The 25159-nt window shown below is 50.2% G+C and overlaps 1 protein-coding gene across 1 annotated transcript in view; it reads right to left on the bottom strand.

Annotated features, from left to right (window-relative positions):
- The window catches only part of LOC122392940 (band 4.1-like protein 4), a gene marked incomplete at its 5' end in the record, with an annotated part of 38822 nt that extends 16490 nt beyond the window's left edge, over positions 1-22332 (bottom strand). Inside the window, 11 exons of the mRNA XM_043388322.1 lie at positions 913-991; positions 3047-3171; positions 6656-6813; positions 8032-8095; positions 8483-8571; positions 8947-9034; positions 9405-9525; positions 10041-10138; positions 10276-10354; positions 12199-12241; positions 22228-22332. Of these exons, the coding sequence (XP_043244257.1) occupies positions 913-991; positions 3047-3171; positions 6656-6813; positions 8032-8095; positions 8483-8571; positions 8947-9034; positions 9405-9525; positions 10041-10138; positions 10276-10354; positions 12199-12241; positions 22228-22332 (1049 nt within the window). The remainder of the gene's footprint in view (positions 1-912; positions 992-3046; positions 3172-6655; positions 6814-8031; positions 8096-8482; positions 8572-8946; positions 9035-9404; positions 9526-10040; positions 10139-10275; positions 10355-12198; positions 12242-22227) is intronic.
- Positions 22333-25159: the final 2827 nt, after the last annotated feature.

Below are 25159 nucleotides of genomic sequence, written 5' to 3'. Positions count from 1 at the left end.
CACATGGCAGGTCACATGGCGGTTCATGGGTCTGGTCACATGGAAGGTCAAATGAAGGGTCATAATAGGTCAATAGTCAGGTCTCAGGTCAGGTCACATGGGAAGTCACATTAAAGCTCACATGGGAGGTCAGAGGAAGGGTCACATTAGACTGGTCGATAGCCAGGTCTCAGGCAGAGGCGGATCCAGCTCATAGTTTTTTTTTTGGGGGGGGGGGGCAAACCATAACAATTTATCGATTCTTTCCATGCATCGTCCATATAGGCGTAATGTTAAAATCATGCCGTTTGGGGGGGGGCCAAATTGCCCATTTTGCCCCCCCCCCTGGTTCCGCCACTGGTCTCAGGTCAGGTCACACACAACTCACGTTCAGTTAGCAAACAAATGACATGAACAGTGAACAATTCAACAGCACACACAACTCAATGGCCCAGGTCATTGGGCGTCGAGCGGCTATAGCAGCTCCATTTGCAAGCAATTCCACGGCGATTTAGGCTCAATCAGGCCACCACCCCTTTCATTGTGGTCACTGGACCGTGAAACTGTGGTGTGGATAGCCTCGTCACCATTCCCACGACGCCTGTGGTAAATATCGTCTGAGACCAGTAACTCCTGAGCACTTCCGGTGTCTCACACATAACTCACCAATGAATGAGAGTGAAAATGGTCTCATTACGTCGTCATTAACTCTGAACAATGCAAATTAGTGCTTGCGTGTGCCCTTCTTAGCATGGCCATCGTAATCAAACCGCATACATACCACGGTATAATACTACGGTAAAAACCCGATAATAGCAAAACACAAACCGAGTTTTCACCGACTCTCAGCCACTCTCTAGCTCTACATATAAGTTGATTTTTGTTATGGGGGTAACTACGGCAATGAACGTTCCCTATTCCCCTCCCCCTTACCTCTGAACGGGCTGCGGGATGGACAGTGCGGTCCGACACAGGGATCTCCTGTCAGCCTCGTCATCTGTTCGGTGATGAACTGAAAAACGGGAAAACCAGACGTCAGTTTTTAGTATTCAGTTGATTCTGGAAAGTGCTATATGCGCATTTTTAGGCATTGTTTAAATGTCGGTAGGTACACAATTAGCACACGCCACACGATATCGGTCCTACAAATGGCATCTTTGCTCTTAGTTTCGAACGGCGAAAACGTTAAAAAGCATATGTGAATTGTATGTTTGAAGTGCAAAATTGGTTAGGCCAGGCATATTTACCACTCCGTGTGTTTTAAATGCAAGAATGGATTTGCGTTGGAAATACCAGACACCTGATTTACATACGGGAGATAAAGTTTTTAACGATTTTACGTGCATTTTGACTAAAGATCCATGACATTTAGCAGGAATAAATAAGTTCAAGCACCTGTACCGCCACTTTAACTTGTACTCTTTATCCATAATAAAAATATATTTTTGGAATGATTTGGATGAACTTGTTGATGTCGAGAAAAGGTCGCTATCCTTGCTTTCCTCACACTCTCAACAATTTGAAACGTTGTCTTAGGAGCAGCATAAGCTATGCTCAACAGCTCTATCAGAGAGCAGGAAATTCCGAGCCGATTACTAAAACGATTATCGTTGACATGAATAGTTTTAACGCGCGGTTTCCCTACATCCGAATAAATTCCAGTCTGGAACCAGTTTTTCAGCGACGGTGACCATCGTAAAGCGATCACGGACCGGGTGCAAGTGCTCCGATGGGCATTTTTGGCGGTAACAAAACACAGACATGTCGTACATTGTCCTCAGGGCACAGGTGCGTTGCCAGGCGCGTTACACCGACCTCCGCTGGACAGGTGCGCGCCGAATTCAGGCCAGGAAGGTGTCAGGTGTGTAAAGAGAGTGTGGCTGGTCGGGCGGGCGGACACGGGCCCTCAGACTTCACCTGTCCGTCTCGCGGCAGACAGTGAAGGTGAAAACTTCCCACACTCGGCCGAGAATGCCGGAATTAGCATAATACGGCGCCGCGGGCCGGCCGCGCCGCGAGTGTCGACACGCCGCCCCCGCCGGCACTGGCAGACCTCATAGCCGTTCCAAATGGGGCCTGATGTGTGCCGAGCGCTGGCGGGCCGACCGGCACCGACCACTCCCCCTAACGCTGCCGTCCGCGCCGCCCCAGCCCACGGCGCCTCGGATGGCGATATAGGCGGTTCTTCCGGGGAACTCTTGATGGCGTGAGGTCACTCTCACATACTAGGGATAGTTTCCAAAGTGTCCGAAGTTCATGCAGCCAAGTGAAAAGAAAAGCAGCGTCCTATGTGATTGTGCGGCACTGCGTGTTACAATAATTGTGCCCACACCTTGCTTTGGATATACCCCGTGATAAGTGTTACCTATAATGACACCGTATTTAGTTCGTTCGGCCGACCAAACAGTCCTTAAAGCCCCTTTACTTCCATGCATGACATTTCCAGAAGCGCTCCACCGTGCGGTGGCTGTTGACTACACGTTCCGGGAGCTCCGGATGTGTTCCAAGGCTCGGGCTATTCAGAACAATGACAGCACCGGATCTCACGGACCGACTGGTGAGAAACTATCGCAAACATTCGTCACGAAAGATTGTCATGTGCTTAAAACTACCACGACGGTCCCAATGTTCCCCCTGGATTCCCTGACACTTGATCAAATAAAGCCGGTCCCAATGTTCCCCGGTACTCCGCCCCGCAATGCCGCCTCAATGTTCCCCGCAGCTTCCCCGGTCAGTGACGGTGGCCCCACAAAGTCGACCAAACTGGCCCGATCAGCGGCCAAAGGATCACGATGGGCCCGTGCGAGGCCCGCCCCCGCCCCGCACCGGCCTGAGCGTCCGTGCAGCCCGGTTTGTGATATGTTCTCCTCAGATTATGTCAGATCTCGTTAATTCCCTCACGAAATAGTACGGAAGAGGCAAGATGAGAGGCCGGGCTTGGTATACGAGGAACTGCAGTCCTATCGCTCGGCGTAAAGGGGGATGGATGGTAAGATAATTGGTGAGTGTGGCTGGGTGTAGTGGTAAGATAAGGGGTGCATTCCGTGCTTTGAGGCTGGAAACTGACCACGATGTGAGCTGTCGCCGGCACGGCTGGACGTGTTGGACCGCCTGCTGGATGACCTGCTGAAGCTGGGTGGCGGTCGCCGGTGCAGACTAGCCTCCCGCTGGGCCTCCTTTTCAGTTCTGCCGCTGAAACAGGACAGAATGGATTTCACTGTTTCAGCAACCACGGGTAGACGCCACCCAGAGATGGACCCGTTATAGCATTGTGCATGCAAATGTAACTCACATGAAAACAGCATGAATGGTATATCTGGAAAGTTTGGAAGTCGCAGCGATAGGAAGAACATGGTGCATACAATTTACCCTATCATGCCATTCACATGTAGTTCCGATGTCAACAAGCTCTGATTCACATTGTCAAGTATATTCATCGGTCCAAAAAGGCGATGTGTGATGATAAATATTCGACGTGCCCGGCCGGAGGCCAATCACCCCTTGTTAACAAGCGAATACGACTCAAACGTTAAAACTTGCATCGTTAGAGAGGGTTTGGACTTTGAATGATATCGTTTTCATCGAAATGCTGAAATATGACAGAATTTGTCGATGGACGACAGATGTTTAAGTAAAATAGGTATTGCCTATACACGTCCCTGTGTAGCTCGAATAAAGTGAGACAGCAGCGATACTGAATGCTTCATATAAATGCAAAATCGAGGGATGGTTCTAGTTGTGGTAACCTTGACAGTATACTGGGGATTATAATTAACAATTAATAATCCCCATTCCAATGTCAAGGTTACGCCGACGTTTCAGCTTTCATATCAAAATTTGAATACAGCATTCTCACCCGGGAGTGCCCAGCATCTTAAATTCTTTACGACGCCCCATCCAATTCCACCAGAAGACCCTACCGAGCGGCGCCGGGCGCCGGGCGCCCACCCAGGGGCGCCCGGGGGTCGACTCGACTCTGCAGCCACCGCCGCCGCCGGTGTGGCCCTCAGCGGCAGCAGACCGATCGGCTCGAGCCACGCTACCTGCCGGACACAGTGCACCGGCGGCCCGTGTGCACAGCCGGGTGCACGCCGCGTGCACCGGGGGCGCTCCGTGCCGCCGCCCCGCCTACCGGAGAGCAGCGCAGCCCCCGGGCACAGCCGACTCTCCGCCCCTCATCTCCCGGAGCCCATCAGTTCTATGCTTCTGTCTTCTCTGCCAGCTGTTCGCTTCTTTTATGTTGATACTGCTCCGCATTACCCCCGCCGGCTATGATGCCTTCTTATTCTCTCGGTGCTCTGCATCCGCCCTACTGTGAAGGTGTTCTGTAACGTCACCCTGTGTCCCGTGACTTGAAACCGCAGCTCTATGCCTGGCGCCTTGTGCCTCCCGTCCCCGTTTGGCACCTAATGCTCACGTTCACCCTGCTCGTGTTTACGATTAGCACCAAACATACCGACATTCGTGCTTTTTCACAGTGGTGACATTGAAACCAACACGTGGCTAACAATGTGGCTCCGATGTGTTTACCCGTGTTGCAGGAGTGCACGGCAGGCTAGCACAGGACTTTCATTGAAGGTTGGCAGCTCGAACAGAGCCAGGCGAACTGCCGTGTCAGGTGATGTGCTCAATGTTCATTTCGCTTCGGTCTACTGAAGAACACAGTTCATGATGTTGCAAGCCACCTCACTCTACCCCTTTCGATCACGTGGCCCGTGGGAATCGCCGCGCGGCGCCTCGATTCGCCGCTTTGCACATAAACCGTACCACGACATTAACGTTGCAGCTGCCGGCATAAAAGGTCGCCGCTCCGAAAACCGGACCGGTCGACTCAGTGAGCGGCTCGTTCGGTACCCGTGCCCGGCGCCGTGCTGAGCAGCCGTTCGCGTTGACGGCCGCCGCCTCTGCCGCCGTGGCCGCGTTTTGTTCCGGGTTGGAGCGAGTGGCCGTTTTACGAGCGGTCAGCTCAGCCCCCGGACGGCGCTGGCGGCCGGCCGCGAACGGTCGAACCCCGAGGGAACGCTAGGTGATGTCATCACGGAGCCACCGCTCCGGTCATAGCGATTCAAAAACGGGGGATTCAGAACGCCGGTAGAGAAGCGCTAGATCGAAGTAAGGGCATGAGTTCATTACATAATCACAGGTTGTGTTCTTCATCGGAGAAGCGCGAGCGAGCGAGCGAATGAAAAGAAGCGGAGGGCTGCAATTAAATAATGAATATTATGTCAAGCAAATCAGATAATCGAATTATTTATGCTACATCTACATTCTATAGCCAACAAAACGGAGCTGGAGAGAGTGATAGACGACAATTTCTGAGCCTGCGCGTAGTTGAATCCACCGGCGCCCAGTTCCGTTCCTTTTTACGACCGTCACGTAACGTATGCGACCGTGAGTTACGCACGAGAGTAACAGTTGAAAGGCGATCAACGTGCGATAGCCAGCGTTATTGAGGTGATCACCGGGTGAGCGCCCCTCCCCATTGCCGAGTTGCTTTTACAGCGTACAATCATTAGATCGCTCGGACGATACCGTGCATCCGCTTCGTCTCAAAGCTTGGCTGTTTAGAAGAGCAGCCGTGTGCAAAAGAGCAGCGCAGATGCACGATGGTGAATGGAGGGGATCAGAGAAGGGGGAGAGGGGAGAAGATTTGTGAAGTTCGTTAGATACTGGCATCGAGGAATGTCTAAGTTATAATTTGATAGAGGGATAAAAGAGAGAGAGAGAGAGAGACGAGAGAGAGAGAGAGAGAGAGAGAGAGAGAGAGAGAGAGAGAGAGACGAGAGAGAGATAGATGGGGAGGGAGAGCAGAGACGATACGACACGGAAGAGACAGAAAGAGGCATAGGCAAACACAGACAAAAAGGCAGTGAATGAGAGAGAGAGAGAGAGAGAGAGAGAGAGAGAGAGAGAGAGAGAGAGAGAGAGAGAGAGAGAGAGAGAGAGAGAGAGAGAGAGAGAGAGAGAGAGAGAGAGAGAGAGAGAGAGAGAGAGAGAGAGAGAGAGAGAGAGAGAGAGAGAGAGAGAGAGAGAGAGAGAGAGAGAGAGAGAGAGAGAGAGAGAGAGAGAGAGAGAGAGAGAGAGAGAGAGAGAGAGAGAGAGAGAGAGAGAGAGAGAGAGAGAGAGAGAGAGAGAGAGAGAGAGAGAGAGAGAGAGAGAGAGAGAGAGAGAGAGAGAGAGAGAGAGAGAGAGAGAGAGAGAGAGAGAGAGAGAGAGAGAGAGAGAGAGAGAGAGAGGAGAGAGAGAGAGAGAGAGAGAGAGAGAGAGAGAGAGAGAGAGAGAGAGAGAGAGAGAGAGAGAGAGAGAGAGAGAGAGAGAGAGAGAGAGAGAGAGAGAGTAAGAGAACGAGAGAAACAGCGAGGCGGAGCACACAATGCCGTCCTTGTGCTTTTTTCGACGTGGGTGGAGAATAGGCGATTTGTCTTCGGGAGCATATGAAATACAACCGCGACAAAAACACTACACGCTGGCTTTGGGTGAGTGTTTTCCATTAACGATAAGGATCTAGGACGATTTAGATAAAAACCTTCGAATATTTACATACAGCCGGCATACCGTTATATGTCCTTTTCCGCACAATTTGAAATCCAAGCATTCATAAATACCGGGTTCAAGTCCTGGTGCCAATTCCCCTATTTTTCGTTGGGTTCGCTCAGTGAAAGTTGCATTGGCTTACCTGTAGCGGAACCGGGAGCCGATGGAGAGGGTTTTGCCACCGCTCGGGTGACTGACTTGTACCAGGCGGAAGAAACTGTGGTGCTCCACACAGCACTTCCACAGGTGTTTACACGCATCTTTCGATGGCGTCTCGAACCCATAGGTGTTCTCTTCGTTCTAGGGGAAAAACACAGAGAAAAAGGTCATAAAATTAATTTTTTCTTCTAAGACGTCATGTGAATATATTACCAAACATGATGGAAAAGCGGTCAGTCAAAACTTTTATTTGACCATTAAAATCACCGATAAAATATTTTTTAAATATCAAACGAACTAAGAACTATTTGATGCCTGTCTCCAAAAAGGTTCACGTAAAGTTAACCCTCGCCGGCACAGGGGGGGGGGGTTGATGCAACCCCCCCTCTAAGGTTTTTCGCGAATAACTCGCGTAAAAAGCGGCCGATCGCAACGAAACTTTCAGTACCCTCGCATTGATCAATTTTACACCTACCCTGAAAATTTCATGGCCCTGACCCCAATGACCTTTGACCTATGACCTCTTTTCTGTGACCATGTTTGGCCGAAATCGCTGTTCGGCGCATGTCGGCTCGCATTAGCCGCGCGTTTGCAAGCTTTTCGTGGTTTCAAACGTTCAAACATGTGATTTGATGTTGCTCCCATGCATTAGGGTGGGTGTCAAGGTCACCTGAAGGTCAGGTCAGGTCATTGACCTTTGGTGACCTCGGGTGACCTCGGTTCACTTTTTCGAGTTTTACATGTTTCTAGGCTAGTTTTGGGAGCTGAATTCGAATTTATCAACCATTTGAACATTTACGAAGTAGTTTTGGTGCCTTCGTAACATGTTAAGAAGCTGTCCGAGGCGGTTGACACGTATTACGAATACCCGTCACAACGCCTACCGGTTGACCTGACCTGACCTGACCCGACCTGGTCTAAATGCTTAAAGACATCATCTCTGATCAAAACTAACACGATATTCGTGATCAGCACCCCGGAAAACCACATAGCAGCCACACTTTACGACTTTCTAACAGGTCCCGATTTTCCCGGTTTTCGGGTCATTGACCTGACCTGGAAGGTCACCCGATGACTAGGACCTTAAAATTGGGTATCATTGGCTTCCTCTCGTGACGGGCAACACGCTCGTTTTTTCCGCGAAGCTCTAGCTCGATCAGGGGCCAAACGCGAGGGGGGGGGGGGTCGTATCAACCCCCCTTGTGCCGTCGAAGGACTCAAAATGGCCTGTGCCGGCGAGGGTTAAAAATGTAATCATTCTAAGGTAGACGTTTGATGCTACTTTAACGCTACAGGCAGCGACGATATCGACATAAGAGACATTTCCTCGCCAAATCGACTCGTTGAAAAAAAACTTACGTTTTTATCTCGTACACGGAGCATGAAGTATTTCCCTTTGAAGTGCACCTTTGATATCCTCGGCCTGTGAATGAGGAGCACAGCTGAAGGAAACAATGTCTGTAGCTGCTGCTTTGCCAGCCGCCCCTGATGTCATTCGTGAGGCCCATGGAGCGAACAGGAGCTTATCGCCACCTCCCAACAGGGTTTCCTTGTTCAAACTACATCCAAATAAGTCTGAAAACAGCAACCAGGCTACGTGGGAAATAGTTCAGCGATGGAATCACATTCTATACAGAACCTGTGCTCGGTTTTCACAGCTCACTTGAAAAAGAAAACAGGACAAGACGTTCCCGAGGACTAATTCCTTCAGGGGAAACATGGCAAGTGGTGGCAACAACAACTGCAACGTGGAAAACACAAATGCATGAGTCAGTTGCTAGCACCAATTCCGCAGTTTGTTGAGTCATACCAGAAATAGTTGCTGACTTTGACCTTGCCCCTGAGAACGATGACCCCAGCGGGGGTCAGGCCGATGAAGTATTCCGTATGATCCTCGCCCTAGAAGAATAAGAAACGTATGTCAGTAAAGAAAATAGCAGACATCTTATTATCTAAAGTGAAAGTTTCTGAAGATAAAATGTTTTGCCTCATTTGGCAATGTGGTAATGCAGTAGGCCATGTTTGCTAGCATGCCAAAAAATGTGAAGATGTGATCAAATAAAAAGGGCAGACGTCGAGGCTGGAAAAGATCGTGTTGCCGCAACACCTCCCAGGCTAGTGTTGTAAAATCCCCGCGGTCCTGTTGTCAGATGGCCAGGAATGTCCCCGTCTCTGACTACAGAGACGTGACCATTCCCAGCCCGACGGTCACGCACCACATGGCCCCCGTCAGTCGTCATAGCCGACACTACGTCACAGGAACTACGCACTCACCAGCACCGGGTGCAGGTCGACGCCGTACATCTCCAGCCACCGGACCTTCTCTAGGTAGTTGAATTCCACCACTGAAGGCACTCGCCCACTGTCGGACACGGTAGAGTCGATATCGATCGGTATCGGTATCAGTCCACAGCTAAACCATGCTAAACTAAACTGCCTTCAGTGGTTGTCATGATTTATATTTGACCTCGTTCTGCACAAAAGTATCGTTGGCACCACCTGCACTGCCCAGTGTCCAGGTGCACTGATTTCAGTGCTCCGTCCTTGGATGTTGCTAGCTTCAGTAAGGCATGGACAACGCAACTGAAAATACTACGTCACCTCAGCTACTGTGTCAAACATGAATTGCATTTATCATTCAACAATACCCAATGCGTTCCTGCAAGTCACAGTCGTCTACTACAAGCAGTTCAGTGTACCGTTCCAATCATTGTCGCCCGTACGGTACTTACACGAGGGTCTTGTGGTACTCGACGATATTCTCCTCTAGTGTTGGTGTCATGTTGGGGAAGAGCCGAAACTCGCCCACATAGCCATCCGTGTGCCGCTTCGGGTCATAGTCGCCAAGCTCCGCTGTGAAGGGGAGATTTATTTTAGATGAGGAGACTTAGTAGTGGGATAATACCAAGAAGACAAAAACAATTATCGCCTCATACGCAACAATGATTAGCTGTGCGCGCGTTCAAACAGAACCATATAGTTAAAATCACTTGGCTGCGCAGCAGCGTCTATAAAAGTTGGCCATTCAATACAGACCCACCAACTGCAGTTGCACTGAACCAACTTCTAACGGTTGGGTTCTGTCAGATGGCATGTCCCCGTGAGCATGTGACCGAGGTCCAATGTGCGCAGGTGCGAGCGAGCTTCGACAGTGAAGTCACCGGAGCCAAGGTTCTTATAGATAACCGGACCCACTTGTGCACAGTGACGACATCGATTTGATGTCTGACCATGACGTCAACGGCCCAGTTTGTGCATATTATCCGACGGCGAGAGGCAGGACTAGTCAGTAATCTCTCAGTATGCGTAGAGCAACAGAAAAAAGGACCAAGAAAGAGAGGGAGAGGAGAGAGGTGGTTCACACTTACACTGTATGACGAGCGCACCCAGCTCCGCCGACAGCTCCGGGGTGACCGGCAGACGGCCTTCCAGGATATCCTGCTTAATTTGCAGGAAAAACTGGTACCTGTGAATCAACAAACAACATTCACACGAACGTGAACACCCGGGCATCGACAGATTATGCATGGAAATTGCATAGGTATGTATGACAGGACCTCCGTTAAAGCGTTGGCTGCCAACAGAAAAAAATATCCTGTTTACCTGGTGATTTCTTCCAACAATCGGCAGGGATCCGCTGCGTAAAACTTGACGCAGAAGTACAGTGTGAACGGGTCAGTATCTGAAACAAGACAGAAGAGGTTATGAGGACGGCTATCGCAGCATGAAGTTCTCTATGGAGCAAGATTCATTTATACATCTGTAAATCGTCTAAAAAAAAATAGCATAATATTCCATTGCAAAAGACAGGTAGCTGGCAAATGAGGGCATGCTTGAAAGCCACAAACAGCAAGAGGTTGTCTCTGCCGTCTTATTTGTTCACATTTGTGCATTCTTGTGGCGTATTTACGAGCCTTTAAATTAGCATCTGAGTAGCATCTCGTTTCCAGAAACTTCGCGTTTCTTTACAGGCAAATGGCGTGTTTATCCATGTCTCATTCCAGTTGCTAAAGTCATGTATGTATGTGGCTAGAGCGCCGTCTTTGATGTAGATACACGCTAAAACGGGAGCAGATGCGAGATTAAGCCTGGTACACTGCTAATCTGGTTAGATCATTGCCGGTGTGTGGGGCGTGCCTGTGGTATTCGCCAGGCCTACACTGCTGATTTGGGCTGTGCCGAGCGCCTAATGACGACAAATTAGGCCCAAGCCTCTGCTGGCGGGCTGCGAGCAAACTAAAACCGAGCCAATTTACATATCATAGCGCGGTACAACAATGCCGTGCCGCGGTTGAGGCAGTTCGGCGGATTTGCAGCTTAGCCTTCCTTGTTCCCTTAGGCAGGATGGCCTTGCGATAATTACATAGATCAAAGAAGCCACCGATAAAACAGCGTATTTTCATGCAATTCGTGGCAAAGCAAAGAACATGGCCACTTTCTAGGGTGGCTGGATGTATATAAGATCTCTGCTCATTACATACCTAACTCTCTGGCGCTAATAGAAACTTGCGCAACATCCAAGTATGGTATGTTCATAGGTATTTAAAGGCAACAGTCATTACGATAACTCGCTGTAACCTTGTATTTTCTTTATTGGCATTGCATAATTCAGCAGCCTGTAACCTGACACGCCTGCGGAATATTATTCAGTTTTGACGCGGCGGGGATTATACGCCAAGTGAGGGGCCGTCGCCAGTCGCCAGACCACCCTCGCAGCGAACGTCAGGGGCCGTTATGACCGACTCATCACTCAACTTTTTCGGCGTTGATTGTCATTTATCGATGGCGCCTGTGCTGTTCGCGGGGCGGCAGTAAAAAGGCGGCTCCGCCCCGTAGCGGTCGGTCGTGACAGGCGGCACCTTTGATGTCGTGTGACACAGTGACGGGCGACGCCCAGCGCCGGCGAAAAAAAAAAAACGGGCATCACTGCCACTGGAGGTAGCCCACTCGCTCTGTTATATGCAGTGCTAAGTTCAGAATATGACGCTACTGATATGTGGAAACAGCGGTGACTTCGTGGATGTGACCGAGTTCTGGATTGCATAATATAAGATAAATATCGAGTGGATATTTCAGCAGGTCTCTATAACACCATTTGGCCGACCTGCATGGATAAACTTGATAGAAATGAATAGGTCTAAATAGGGTTTGACGCGGAACAATATCATGCAGTGTTCATAACTAGAACGATATCCGAAGAAACCGCAAGTTTTTTTCAATTTCATAACAGTCGCTCTGTGTTAAAAAAAAAAAAACTAGGTACCATCGGAATTAATGTCATTCATGGGGATACGGAGGATTCCGCAACTCCAGTGTGAAGGTAATTGGGAAACCGAGAAACCCCTTAGAATTATCGGCACATTCTGTCTGTCACCATGCCACAATGAAACGAAGTTGTCTGCAAGACTATCGCAACAGGCATCCCAAATAAGTGAATCTTGCTGACGTTGCGGCAACAAATGAATGACTTAGCATCTGAATTGATTAAAATATGCGCATGTATACACATACTCGGCAGGTTCTTACCTTTAAGCTGCCTGACGACCTTCTTTTGTGGATCCAGCCAGTACTGAAAAAGAAAAGCATGTCAGATGAGCTGGAAGGGATTTACCGATTTGGTACGACCGTCACCATGGCACCCGATCAGTCGTCAGTTTTATCAATGAGGTTACATCGGGTGATTAACCCTAGAACGCCTAGGGGGGGTTGTATCAACCCCCCCCCCCCTGAGGTTTTTTCGAAGTGCACGCTAAACGGCTTGTCGTAGCGGGCTGAAATTTTCAATACCCTCTGGGGCAACCTTTGCGCATCTTTTGCCGAAAAAAATTGATCGGGTCATGTCAGGTCACGGAGTTATGACGTCATAAGAGGTACAGCCTCCGGCCGACAGTTACCAAACGTGTGCGCCGAATCCCTAGGTTTTCTGCCGGTGATACCCACATTGTTTGATGGATCATGATGAAACTTCCCATGCATGTTGGGGCAAGCATTGGCTATCGTGTGGTGCAATAAAATTGACCGGGTCAGGTCAGGTCACGGAGCTATGACGTCACAAGAGGAACAGCGTCCGGTACTATTTTTGAAAAGCGCCCGAACCACTATTTTGCTAATTCTTGTCACCTCAATGGGAATATGCAGCAATATTAGCTTCTATAGGGAGCAAATGGACCTCCCAAATCCAAAAATACAATCAGATTTCAAAAATTTAAATTTTGATTTTTCGAATTTCTGCCGCCGACTGTGACCTTGCCGACTTCCGGCGCTCCCAACGCGCCATTTTTAGAGCTAGGGAAACGAAATACATACCAAACGATAGAGAATTGATCAAGGAACACGATAGTGAAGGTTTCAAGTCGATATCTCCCACCGTTTTGCCGCAATCGCCGCGGAAAGTTGAAAAAGTTTGATTTTTTCGGAAAATTTGACCTTTGACCGGTCATAAGTAGGTCAAATGTTGACCTAGGACCAAAAAATATACCATCAATCGCAAGATCTCGTTGAGAGCAATCCGTTGGTTTTTTCCGCTAAGCTCTACGACCTTCCGTTTCGAAACGCCAGGGGGGTCGTAACAACCCCCCCCCCCCCCCTGGTCGTTCGTGTTATGAGAAATGGCCTGGTCGTGCGAGGGTTAAGATATGGGTATTCATTGCAGTGTTTTCCATCTTATCAATGACGATAAGCAGCACTGGCAATGCATTTTTCATCTATCGGATCTGTTGTTGAGCAAAATTCTCGCATTGGTAACAAAGTAATATGATACAGCTCCCTACAAGTACAAAGGCTCTTGAACAGACGTAGACAAACACATTTGTCTCATCTCGCGTGTCCAATAATTGCCCTGGGTCACATCAGGTCAGTTTCCGGTGGGTTTTCAGTACGGTGTCAGCTCACCCCATGAGGTCATTTTTCGATTGCCTCCTCAGGTCCGGGCCGAGCCAAGTCAGAGGCTGCTTAAAGAATCTTCTTTATGGCCACCGAATCCAGCCATTAGCCATTGCTCGGTCCGAAGCCAATCGAGGTGTACGTCAAAAGCGCAATCAGAAGATAGCCGGGGCCCGAGCCGAACCGGCCAAATTGCTCCAGTATTATCCGGCTTGCCCTATTTAATTGGCGTTCGGGCGCGTTTTTCTCCGCCAGGAGATCGGGTGAAAATTACGGCCATACAGTTTTTACCGGGCGGGTCGGCTGGGCGGCGGGCGGCGGCACTGGCGGGGGCGGGGGCGGGGGCGGCCGCCGGCCGGTCCTGGGTGGTCGCAGGGTGACGCCGCCCGTTCCGCTGCCGCGCTGGCCTGATACGGCTTGGACGCGCGTGACCGGCGGCCAGCCAGGTGTTATGGTCAGTGACGCTGCATCCCATCCCCTCGGCCGAGACGCAGCACTGTGTGGGGGTCGCCGGAGCTGGGGCCGCAACCACAACACCCCGTATTATAGGGTATCGGGCATCGGCACTATCAGAGATGTAACGGTAGAGTGAAGACGGAGAGAGCGTGTGGTTTTCGCCGCTTAGGACCATCTCAGTGATGTCTCCGTCTGGCCTAAATACCCAGCGTGCTTCAGCCCATTCTGCATTGGAAGGACATCTTCAGACAATGGCAGAATCGATTAAATGCGCGCACCCCAATCCTTCAGTCAGAGTCGACCTTCGTGGGACAAAAACGTACAAACCAGGCCACGCACGCTCGCTTCATTGTCAGTACCGTAGTGCTGAAAGTGAGTGCGCCGTCTTCATCGCACGCGGAGAGAGTGAGCGTGTGTTCAATGGCCGAGGCCGGGTTGGGCTGTTTGGGCACAGCCACCGAGCTAGCATTAGCTCAAATAACCAGTGCGACCAAGAGCATCAACGGACCAGTTGCTGCAAACTAATTAAATTTACCTACGGAGCTCGGCAAGTGGCGCGTAGGGGCGGGAAGTTAATTTAGCCGTAAGGTGTTCCCCGACTCCTGTAAAATAAATCGCAGCTAAAACTTAACATAGGGTGATTAAACTGCATGCATAATAAAAATGTCCGAAGATTTCGAATCTGAACTCTTCTTTATTCATACGCAAATCGACAACGAATCGGATAGACACATCAAGAAATATGCAAATAAGTTTGTAAATTAATTATTTTTCTAATAAAAACGACAATCGAGAACACATCTCGCTGTGTTTTGGGGCGACATATCGTAAATTAAAGCCACGCTGTCTTATGCTTCCAAACGCGGCTTATCCAAGGGAGCAGCGCAGGCATACCGAAATAGCTCGCTGGTCGCGTGGGACTCGAAAACGGGTTTTGCTGGCCGGTTTTATCGCCCGACCATTAGTCAAATCCACGGGCGGCGCCCCGGGCCACGCCGTCTCTCCCTTCACTCCGAATTCCAAATTCGATCAGCATCGATATGCCATTGGCCGTGACGGAGCCTCCAGCTAAGCTCAGAGGCCTCCTTCCTCCCGCTCACATTCTCCTCTCAAGCAGCTTCCTGCGGGTCCATACCCATTCGTCCAAGTGCAGATTGCGTCACTGGTGCACAGTGCACAGACTTGGTGTGACCACGCCGAGTGGACCACTACACCGAACCAACCCGGGCGGGCGGCCCGAGTCAGGAACGTGACTCAGCCGGTACCGCGCACCGGTCCAGACCGCTTGCCAGCGACACGGACCGGTCCGCACAATGCGCCGCGCTGTGCGCTTCTCGGTCCGTGTCACCTGAGCTGGGCCGCTGACAACACGCGTCTCGCCGAGTGTCGCTTGAGTCGCCCGAGCCAGACAGACCCGCGAGCGTCTATCAATGTGTGTCGCAGAGGTAGGCGTTTAAGTTGATGTAAAGATGACCGCAGCGATGATCGCTACTAAGAGACAACGACAATATAAAGAACAATGATGTGGTTGCATCAACAATATTAACCATGATGACGGGGCTGCATCATGGCTGCGATTAGGACCCATCCGAACAGGTCGGTACACGCGGCTGGCCCGCCGCGCCGTGCAGACGGCACCGCTCGGTCCGTCACGGCAGCAGACAGGCCGTGCTGCTACCCGGCAATCTGACCGCCGCGCCGCCACGACCGACCGTCAGGTATCAAAGCGGTCCAGAGCGCGTCCGGCCGGCGCTGCACTTGACCCATATTTCCTGGTGCGGTGCCGACAGTCGTGGCGGTCGGCTGGTCCGTACTGTGGTCGCGGGGAGGGGGCAGAGGCGACCGATCAGCTGATAAAGCGACGATGATGTGCTCCTAATGTGTCAGGGATATGGTCAGAGCCTTGTATGTGCGGCTGGGCGGGAAAGGGGTGTGTTCAGGCGAGTGGGTGGTGCCAGCAGGTGGCATAGGAGTGGCCGTCTGCGGCAAGGGTAAGCTGCGACCGATGAATCACGAAGTGGTGAAATAAATAGATAAAAGATGTGACGAAATCTACTGTGAATAGAAACGTGAAACGAAATAAATGCCCTAAAATTTAAGCAAACGAAATACGAAAGAAGCAATCCCTTCTTTTCGTGCATGGAACATACCGAGAAAGCAGTTTCGCTCAACTGCACGGTGCATGATAAGAGTTTGCCATGTGAGGACGGCCTCAGACCCACGTTACGGCTCGCATCCCCCCCCCCCCCCCCACCTCAGAGCACCAGATGCACACGGGTGGAGGGGGGGCTTAGCCATACATACCTCGGCGGCAAAAAGTCGGGTCGGTCGACAGGGAAGGGCGGCTAACGCCTATATACGACTAAAGAAGGCCGACAGCTCCCCGTTAAACCTATTATCAATGGAATTTCGAGCATTCCTTAGATGGGTTAAAAGATACTTCAACCAACCATCCTGTACTTTGTCGTATTGGAAGATATGTACCCATTTTGCCATCACCTTATAACTTATATGCTTCTGTCTTAACTTGTCATGCTTCTGCTGTCTAGGTATATTGTTGAAATTAGGTCCTTGCCATAGGCACACGGCTTGAGCAAGGACGTGTAAAATAAGGTTATCATTATAAACTGTTAGATTGACAACAAGGAACCCGTTAAATTTAAATCAAAGGATAAGACATTACAGTCTTGAATATGCTTGAAAGCTGGTTTGAGAGGCATTGTAAGTTGTAACAAATAGTAAGAAAACTGACCCTACTCTCGTGCTTCCTAAAAGTACATTTCGGATTCAAAGAAAAATTGTTTTGAAAAATCTCGTTTGTCTCGTTTGTTTCGAAAAGTTGTTTTCTTTGGAATTCAAAATTTACTTTTAAGATGCATGAGAGAGTTGGGTTAAATTTCTTACCATAATACGATAGGACATGACATTTATGCAGAACACGTCGAGAAATATGCACCTAACATTGTGATTTCAGTAGCGATATCTAGGGATAGTCAGATGTTAAGAACGATAATCGCTATATGTATGTTCGTGACAGACAAAAAGAAACAGGATAAGGTTTCTTGTTTATCTTTACTGATCACTCGTTTCCATCATGCACGCTGTTTAGGGGTTTGCGTTGAGCACACCCATTTGCCTTTTGTTTCGCTGGCACGTGCCATGTCAAGTTCAAATATGTAGAAACGATGGCCAATTAAAATTTGCTCACGTGACGGCAAACGCTACCAAAGAAGCTCTAACGTGATCATAACTGCACCAAGCATCACACGTGGCAATGAAGTTCTCAAAATTAATTTGAGCTACATCTATTTTTAACCTACCCAGTCACGAATTTCAGAAGAGGTATTGTAGCAAAAATGTTATGATTGCCCAAACGCAACATCGTGAGATTATACCCAAAAAATAGAGCATGACATTTGTTAGAAATTCTAATTGGAATGTTCCCAATTTTCAGATGGTCGTTTCGAATAACCAACTACCAAAAAAACAATGATGCAAACGGTTAGTATGCCTATTGCCTAAGGCACTGAAATCATAAAGATAAAGCGAAACGAATCAACAGCGATATGTAAAATATGCTAGTTCGACACTCTCGCCCATGCCAATGCCAAATAACAAGAATTGTTCATCGTTTGTAGAAAAAGAGCCATGAAATTTATTAAATATTAAGTCGAGCATTTTATATCGATCCATGCTTTGTCGTGCCTCGAATGTTTTGGGGACAATTTTTTTTTCCAAATCCAACAATGCAAAGGCTGCACTCATCGGTTGAAATTGCATATCAGACAAAAGAGCTTGAATTCTCTCAAACAAAAAAACATAAATTTACTAGCTTGGTGGCCGACTATTGTGACTTATGAGAAGCGGTAACACCATAATATATAAGCTTAAGGTAAGATCGCGAGCGATTTGATTCCACTAAGTCGCCAAAAAATCAGAAGGTTGACTCATCATGTATGAATTATTAGAAAGGAAAGCACGCTCCCAGTTGTGTGGGTGTTGATATTTTTACCAATCATACCTACTTCAAATGCATGTCACTACAGCATCAGTCGAAAACAAGATCTCATTCTTCGTTCAGTCTTTGATTTCACGAATTAAAAAACTGAGCACTTAAAACCGATGAGCTAATGCTTTATGTCTGATACCCATTTCAAACTGACATCACCTTGCTAGATATGTGCCATTTTAAGGCCATCATGCCAGCTTTTTCTGTGACAAAACGCTGTTTTCCTGCAGGACAGCCTCAATGCTCGCACATTTTATGCTAATGACATCGATAAGTGCAGTGCCGGCGCTGAGTAAAGAGCCATTTTAGCTCCCTAACAGCGATGTCCGCTGGCGGCCCCACCCACCGCCCCCGAATGAGGACTGTGTTGTCGGTTACCCGTGTGGCGTGTCGGGGGACCATAAAGGGCCCAGTTCTCCCGGCGCCGACTGAGCGCAGAACAATGAACCCGCTGGCCGCCGGTTCCGATCGCGATTGATTACGGGCGGAGCGCGGATCCAGAGGCCATTGTGACCGGTTACCGGCGCCGATCCATCAGCCGGCAGGGTCACCGGTCACCGGAGACGGAACCGGGCCGAAACAAATGGCAGGTAGGTCACTCAAGGCTAGCCACACAGGGCGCCAGGGCCGGGTAGAACAGTGTTTTCTATCTTATACCTACGAACGAATTGGTAAAGCATTGTCAACACAGCACTTATTTTCAGCAATATCGATACCGTAAAACATTTCAAGAGACATGTCCTGGTTATGCAAAATACACACGTCCCTTTATACAGTCACTATTCAAAGTCCTGGGTAACATTTCCCAGAACTGTATCCATTGTCCAATCTCCATTGGCCGCCACGGCGCAGGTCGGCGCGGCGGGCGCGACGGAACACCGCTCCTATCCAAATGTATCAGTTTAAACCGTTGTCCGTCAGTATTGAGTGACTCCAGCACTAGCAAACACGTCCCAGAACAGTCGAGAACAGCCTGCATGGCATCGTACGTCCCAGCGCGGGCTCAGCATGGCTCAGCGCGGCTGGGTACCGCACGGCGCTGCGCCGCGTGCGCCGAGATCGTTAGGCCCCGCCTAGCTCGTGGGGGGCGTGAGAAAGGGTCGCGATACAATCTCACGGCGCCGGAACTGATGGTCCTGCCACGACGCCGACGGTAGCAGTCAGTCGACCCGTGTCCTCGGGACAGGCAAAAGGTCATTAGCAGGGACTGGAGCAGAAGGAGAGGGTGATTTCCAATCTGTGTTTGAATCTCAGCATTCCTCCGGATTATTGGAATGTAACTAGACACCCAAGGGCGAAAACTCAATCTTGTTTTCTGGCTCTTCGGAAACAAACATGATAGAAAGGCATGCTGTGTGATCCTAATTCATGGAATGACCAGACAGAGAAAGTCCTTATCATGGCAGGCAATTTGGAGACAGCAAATTGATTACAACTAAAACGTTTTGTATTGTAGTGGACCAGTGGCGGATCCAGGGCGGGGGGGGGGCAAAATGGGCATTTGCCCCCCCCCCCAAACGGCATGATTTTAACATTACGCCTATGGACGATGCATGGAAAGAATGGATAAATTTTTATGGTTTGCCCCCCCCCCCCAAACCTCTGAGCTGGATCCGCCTCTGTAGTGGACTAATGAACACCTGAACAGTGAGCAGACAGCTGTGCATTGGTCGAAAACAAAGCTAGTCGACCACAAGAACATGGAATTAAGCACACCGCGAGCTAATGAAGAATCGCTACTGGTCACGACACACGTTCAATCTCCCGCCGGAGCTATATTACACCGTCGCGACCCCAACCGTGACAGGAAAATCACGACTTAATTAGACAGCTTCCACCGATAGAAATTATAGCCTAATTTAACCTGTTGGGGTTCCGTTAGCCATTGAATTGTAGCCTGTAAACACTACATTGCATTGGAGCATATTACCACAAACGCTCATTTGATCCATGCGCACAATTTCATCTTCAAGACCACAAGTGTTTGCCACAAGAGGAGTGACTCTTTAGAGCGCAAAAGCATTCAGTGCCTGGCTAAATCCTTTCTATGCCCTTTATAAGAATGTTCCTCAGTGCCCACATGCATGTAGATAAACGCTGAGTAAGCAACTGGAGCTGCACGATGGTCCGCACCCCGCGTTTGTACAGACTTCTGAATTTGGTGATACGACCACGCCTCTTCCTGAACGTGACAGAGCTGTGTGACAGTGCACTGCAGACACCTGGCCAGCTGGCCAGCTGGTCGACCACTCCCTCGGATACCATAATGCGGTAGGACAACAATGTCAGCAGTCCCTTCGATAGCATTACTGACCTCAGCCGAGTCTGACAGCCACAACGTCACCGACAGTGTTACCAGGCGGGCCGATAAAGCTTTACTGACACGGCCCACCCAAAACAGCCCTGATTACCGACACGCTCCTCACGACCCAAACTGACACCGACGCAGCCCAACCAGTGCTCGTATACGGAAGGCCAGGCTTCAGCCGTATGAAAAGACAAACTCGATTAGGCATAAGCTCAGAACAGGTCGTCGCAGTAAGAAGAACCAACTAATGCGATGCAATTTGTTACCGTTGCACGTTTTTGCAGCATTATTTCTTTCTCAGTAAGTTTCGCGTTTCAGGCAGCGTTTTTGTGCGGGGAGGGAAGTTCATGGCTCCGATAGTATGATAATCTCCCTTTGGCGGTGCAAAAGTGCGCTGCTTTCGGTTAGTGGCCTTGCTTTTCACCAACACTTTTGCAGATGTTTTTCAACTCCCTTCGATAACCACCCTCAATATAGAAAGCACGACTTTAAAAAACGGCTTAGCGCCGTAATTGCCCTATATCTAGCTGCCAAATTCGTCACCAGCTCTTTTCTTCTACCCGGTAGGATTATAGGCGCCCTGATATAGCTACAGGATGATGTCAGTGGTCACCCGAGCGAGTGGGGTGAGCCGACTGCTTGAAGGAGTGGTTTGCGGGTTGGCTGGAGGAGTATCTGGGGGTAACACTCACTGACTATTCAGCTGGTTGGAGGAGTGATTGTTGGATGAGTGACCCCAGCTCAAGCTCAAGCCACAGTGTACTGTGGAGTGTCTGCCTACGTCAATACATACATACATACATACATATACATGCATACATATATCCCTAGAACGCCTAGGGGGGGGGTTGTATCAACCCCCCCCCCTGAGGTTTTTTCGAAGTGCACGCTAAACGGCTTGTCGTAGCGGGCTGAAATTTTCAATACCCTCTGGGGCAACCTTTGCGCATCTTTTGCCGAAAAAAAATTGATCGGGTCATGTCAGGTCACGGAGTTATGACGTCATAAGAGGTACAGCCTCCGGCCGGATTTTCACAAACTGAGTGCCAACGCCCGAGGTTTCCTGCCGGTGGTACAAACATCGGTTGATGGATCGTGATGAAACTTCCCATGCATGTTGGGGCAAGTATTGGCTATCATATGGTATAAGAAACTTGACCGGGTCAGGTCAGGTCACGGAGCTATGACGTCACAAGGGGAACAGCGTCCGGTACTATTTTTGAAAAGCGCCCGAACCACTATTTTGCTAATTCTTGTCACCTCAATGGGAATATGCAGCAATATTAGCTTCTATAGGGAGCAAATGGACCTCCCAAATCCAAAAATACAATAAGATTTCAAAAATTTAAATTTTGATTTTTCGAATTTCTGCCGCCGACTGTGACCTTGCCAACTTCCGGCGCTCCCAACGCGCCATTTTTAGAGCTAGGGAAACGAAATACATACCAAACGATAGAGAATTGATCAAGAAACACGATAGTGAAGGTTTCAAGTCGATATCTCCCACCGTTTTGCCGCAATCGCCGCCGAAAGCTGAAAAAAGTCTATTTTTCCGAAAATTTGACCTTTGACCGGTCAAAAGTAGGTCAAATGTTGACCTAGGACCAAAAAATATACCACCAATCGCGAGATCTCGTTGAGAGCAATCCGTTGGTTTTTTCCGCTAAGCTCTACGACCTTCCGTTTCGAAACGCCAGGGGGGGGGTCGTAACAACCCCCCCCCCCCGGTCGTTCGTGTTATGAGAAATGGCCTGGTCGTGCGAGGGATATATACAAGTGGGTAGCAGAAGAGTGCATCTCTCATCCGCTGGTCCGCAGTTGGAAAACTGGGAGTTAACACTTGCCGGCTGGTTGGCGGAAGGACGTTTTACACCCGATACCCGCTTTTGGAGTGACTTACCGGCTGGTTGGAGGAGTGGAGGAACCGCAGGCCGAAGTAGGCCGTCTCCAGCAGGTTCAGGTGACGAAACACATTATCCAGCAGCTCCTGGCCGAGCGTCGTGTCCTGAAACAGAACAACAAATGTCAGCAAAAGGTCGGGATCAAAAGAATAATGGGGTAACGCTATCTGTTAAATGTTGGCAAGTTATGCTTAAGTAAAGCGCAATAACCGGACGTGGAGGGAGGCATGAGAAAACAGCGTTAGGAAGTGACTAAATGTCTGAAGCGGTAAAATGTTAGCAGCCGGTGTTCCGTCCGGCCGTTCCGATGTGCCAGAGTGTGGATATTTCCCGTATGTCGACGTTTCCGTATCCGGTCCCCAACTATGAGAAAGTGTATGGCACCTATGTGAGACAGCCCCGCCGGCTCGGTGAGAGCCATCAGCGGTGAGAGTTTCCAGTGTCAGATAGTATCTTTAGCCATCTGCGATCAGTCGATGAGCACGATTTGTGACCCGATGATCTTGTCTGACTGCTCACTCTCCCGTACCTACTACACACCGATCCGGTATCGACCCAATGCCGCAACACCGGGCCGGCTGGTCGCAAGGCAGCGCTGCTACGGCCCGGGCAACATCCCCACAAATCAACCCCCACAAATCTGCAAGTCCGACTGATGGTCGGTTAACTACTTAGCAGCAATCATAGCCGGCCATTCAGCGGTGACTACAGGTGACTGGACCGTGCAGAGCTGCAGGATGAAATCGGTGTCATCCAGCGGGTGGTAAACGGTCCCTCCAGCGCAGTCTCTCGCCTTCCGAGCGCCGTCGCTCGCCGCTGGAGCGCAGTCGTTGACGCTTGGCTGCTGTCTCTCGCCTCTCGGGCGCCGTCTCTCGGTCCTCGATCGCCACTGCTCGCCACTCGAGCTACCTTACTCGGCGCTCGAATGTAGTCTCTCCCGCTCAGCCCGGTCCGATAGCTCCATCAGCTCGCTGTGTGGCCGGCGGTGAGTGCAGATCGCTGACCCGACCGGTTCCGGCGATCTCCGGTCACGAGCCAAGTCCGCAGCTCGGGCAGACCTAATGTGGGGTCCGTGGCCCAGCCCGTGACTCGCTCACGTTATGTCCATACGGTAAACGGAGTCGGTGCAGAAGACATGATATCACGAAACTGGGCCGGGAGAGCCTGAAGCTCTTCTTTGGCGTTTTGAACACCGTCAGTCTATGGATCGCGTAAAGATGTTTTCAATAAACACTTGGAATTGCTTTTCATGAGGCAAACTTTCATTGTTAATCCTTCTCTTGACTCCTTCCCTGTCTCGCACGCTTGATGTTACTAATTCATTACCCGCGAGCTAAAAGATCCAAAGACCCAAGCGTCTTGAACCCATTGTCCTCCAAGCAGCTCATACGCTCTGCACAGTTTGCAGTGTGCATACTGCCCCCCCCCCCCCCCCATCACGTCCTGTGCTGTCGTATCCGACAGACATCGCCTGAAGAAGCGACTAACAGTTGGATCTCTACGCAGCTGTAGAACCATTACCGCCCGTCACACGATCAGCCTGTCCGTCTGTCAAACCGCGACGGTTCCCGCGGACGCCGATCGACCGCGCTGCCAAGATGTTCCATCTGAACATTGTCAGATTTCGCACAATCATGTTACATCCAGGTGGATGTGGGAAAGACGAAAACGTGTAAAATGGAATGAATCGAGAAGACGTTATTTCTCATAACATCTGAACCTGAACCTGGACCTTGTTTTGATTCGTCTCAGCCAGCCCGGCTTCAAATCGTGACAGGAAACGTTATCAAAATTCGCCTTAGTTATGAAGGTGGTGGTGTGATGACTGCAGTGCTGACGAAGGAGCGGAGCTGTAACCGCGGCCGGTGCGCAGCGAGGGCGGTGGGTGAGCGGCCACCATACATCAGCGGCCTGCCGACGCCGCGTGCCGCCCTGTCGGCCGCCGCGAGGGGGCGGCGCCCGGTGAGCTCCATGTCGAATGGCAGGGTCGCCGCAGGAGATTAGCATCTACCTGGCCGGAATTCAGGGTCGGCGCGGCCCCACAGACGGACAAATAACACCCACAGCGCCGGTGCCGAGCCGCACATCGCGGATTGAACGGGCGCCCGGCCAGCAGACAAAGGAGGCGCGTCATTTCAGCTCGGCACTTCAGAGACAGGGCGGCGATTATTTTGGGATCAACTCTGTAGCGGAGCTGCTGGAGCGACCTTCTCAGCCGACCTCGTCGGTCATCCAGGGTCATGGCCCCGCGCGTGATACTAGAAAACATCGTAAATAGATAAATCTGTTTACGTTTCAGGCTCAGTAGCTTTCACCGATCTTTTACAACACGTCTTTCGAGAAGACGGATCGGGGGGAATAATCAAGACGTTTAGCTCCGGATTGGATTGCTCCGTCAGTCACCCGCCGAGATGTTCAGAAATCCCATCAATATCAGAGGCGAGGTCGTATATCCAGGGCACCGCGTGACGTCACACTGGCCGACCTTCCCTCCCTCTTCAGCAAGTGCCCCTCTCCCCACCACCTCACCTGCACAGCGAACTCACGTGAGCGCCGCTCCGCCCCGGGACAGCCGTTTACCAAGAGCCATCGACGGTAGCAGGTCCAGCTCTCAACAGCCGGCTTTCAGCACCTGGTTTGCATCGACAATCAGATTAGCTGTCTCTACTCTGCCGGCTGGACTGTCCAATGAGCAGTTTCCTGGGAACGGCGGGCGCAATTTATGCCCGCCATCGAGGTAGTCTCGATATACAGAGCCGGTTCGGGGTATTCCATTTGAACCTGCACCAATAGAGACAGCACTGGCGCATGACCCTCCTGAGACCAGCGTGGCTTAGTTCGAACCAACGATTAATGGTGTGATCCGGACCTTGCCCTCACACCGGGTCTCTCTCTCTCTCTCTCTCTCTCTCTCTCCTCTCTCTCTCTCTC

The sequence above is a fragment of the Amphibalanus amphitrite genome, unplaced genomic scaffold (assembly GCF_019059575.1).
Source record: "Amphibalanus amphitrite isolate SeventyFive unplaced genomic scaffold, NRLGWU_Aamphi_draft 000508F_arrow, whole genome shotgun sequence".
Taxonomy (NCBI): Eukaryota; Metazoa; Arthropoda; class Thecostraca; order Balanomorpha; family Balanidae; genus Amphibalanus; species Amphibalanus amphitrite.
The sequence above is the reverse complement of the archived record's forward strand: the minus strand, read 5'-3'. Positions and strand labels throughout refer to the sequence as shown.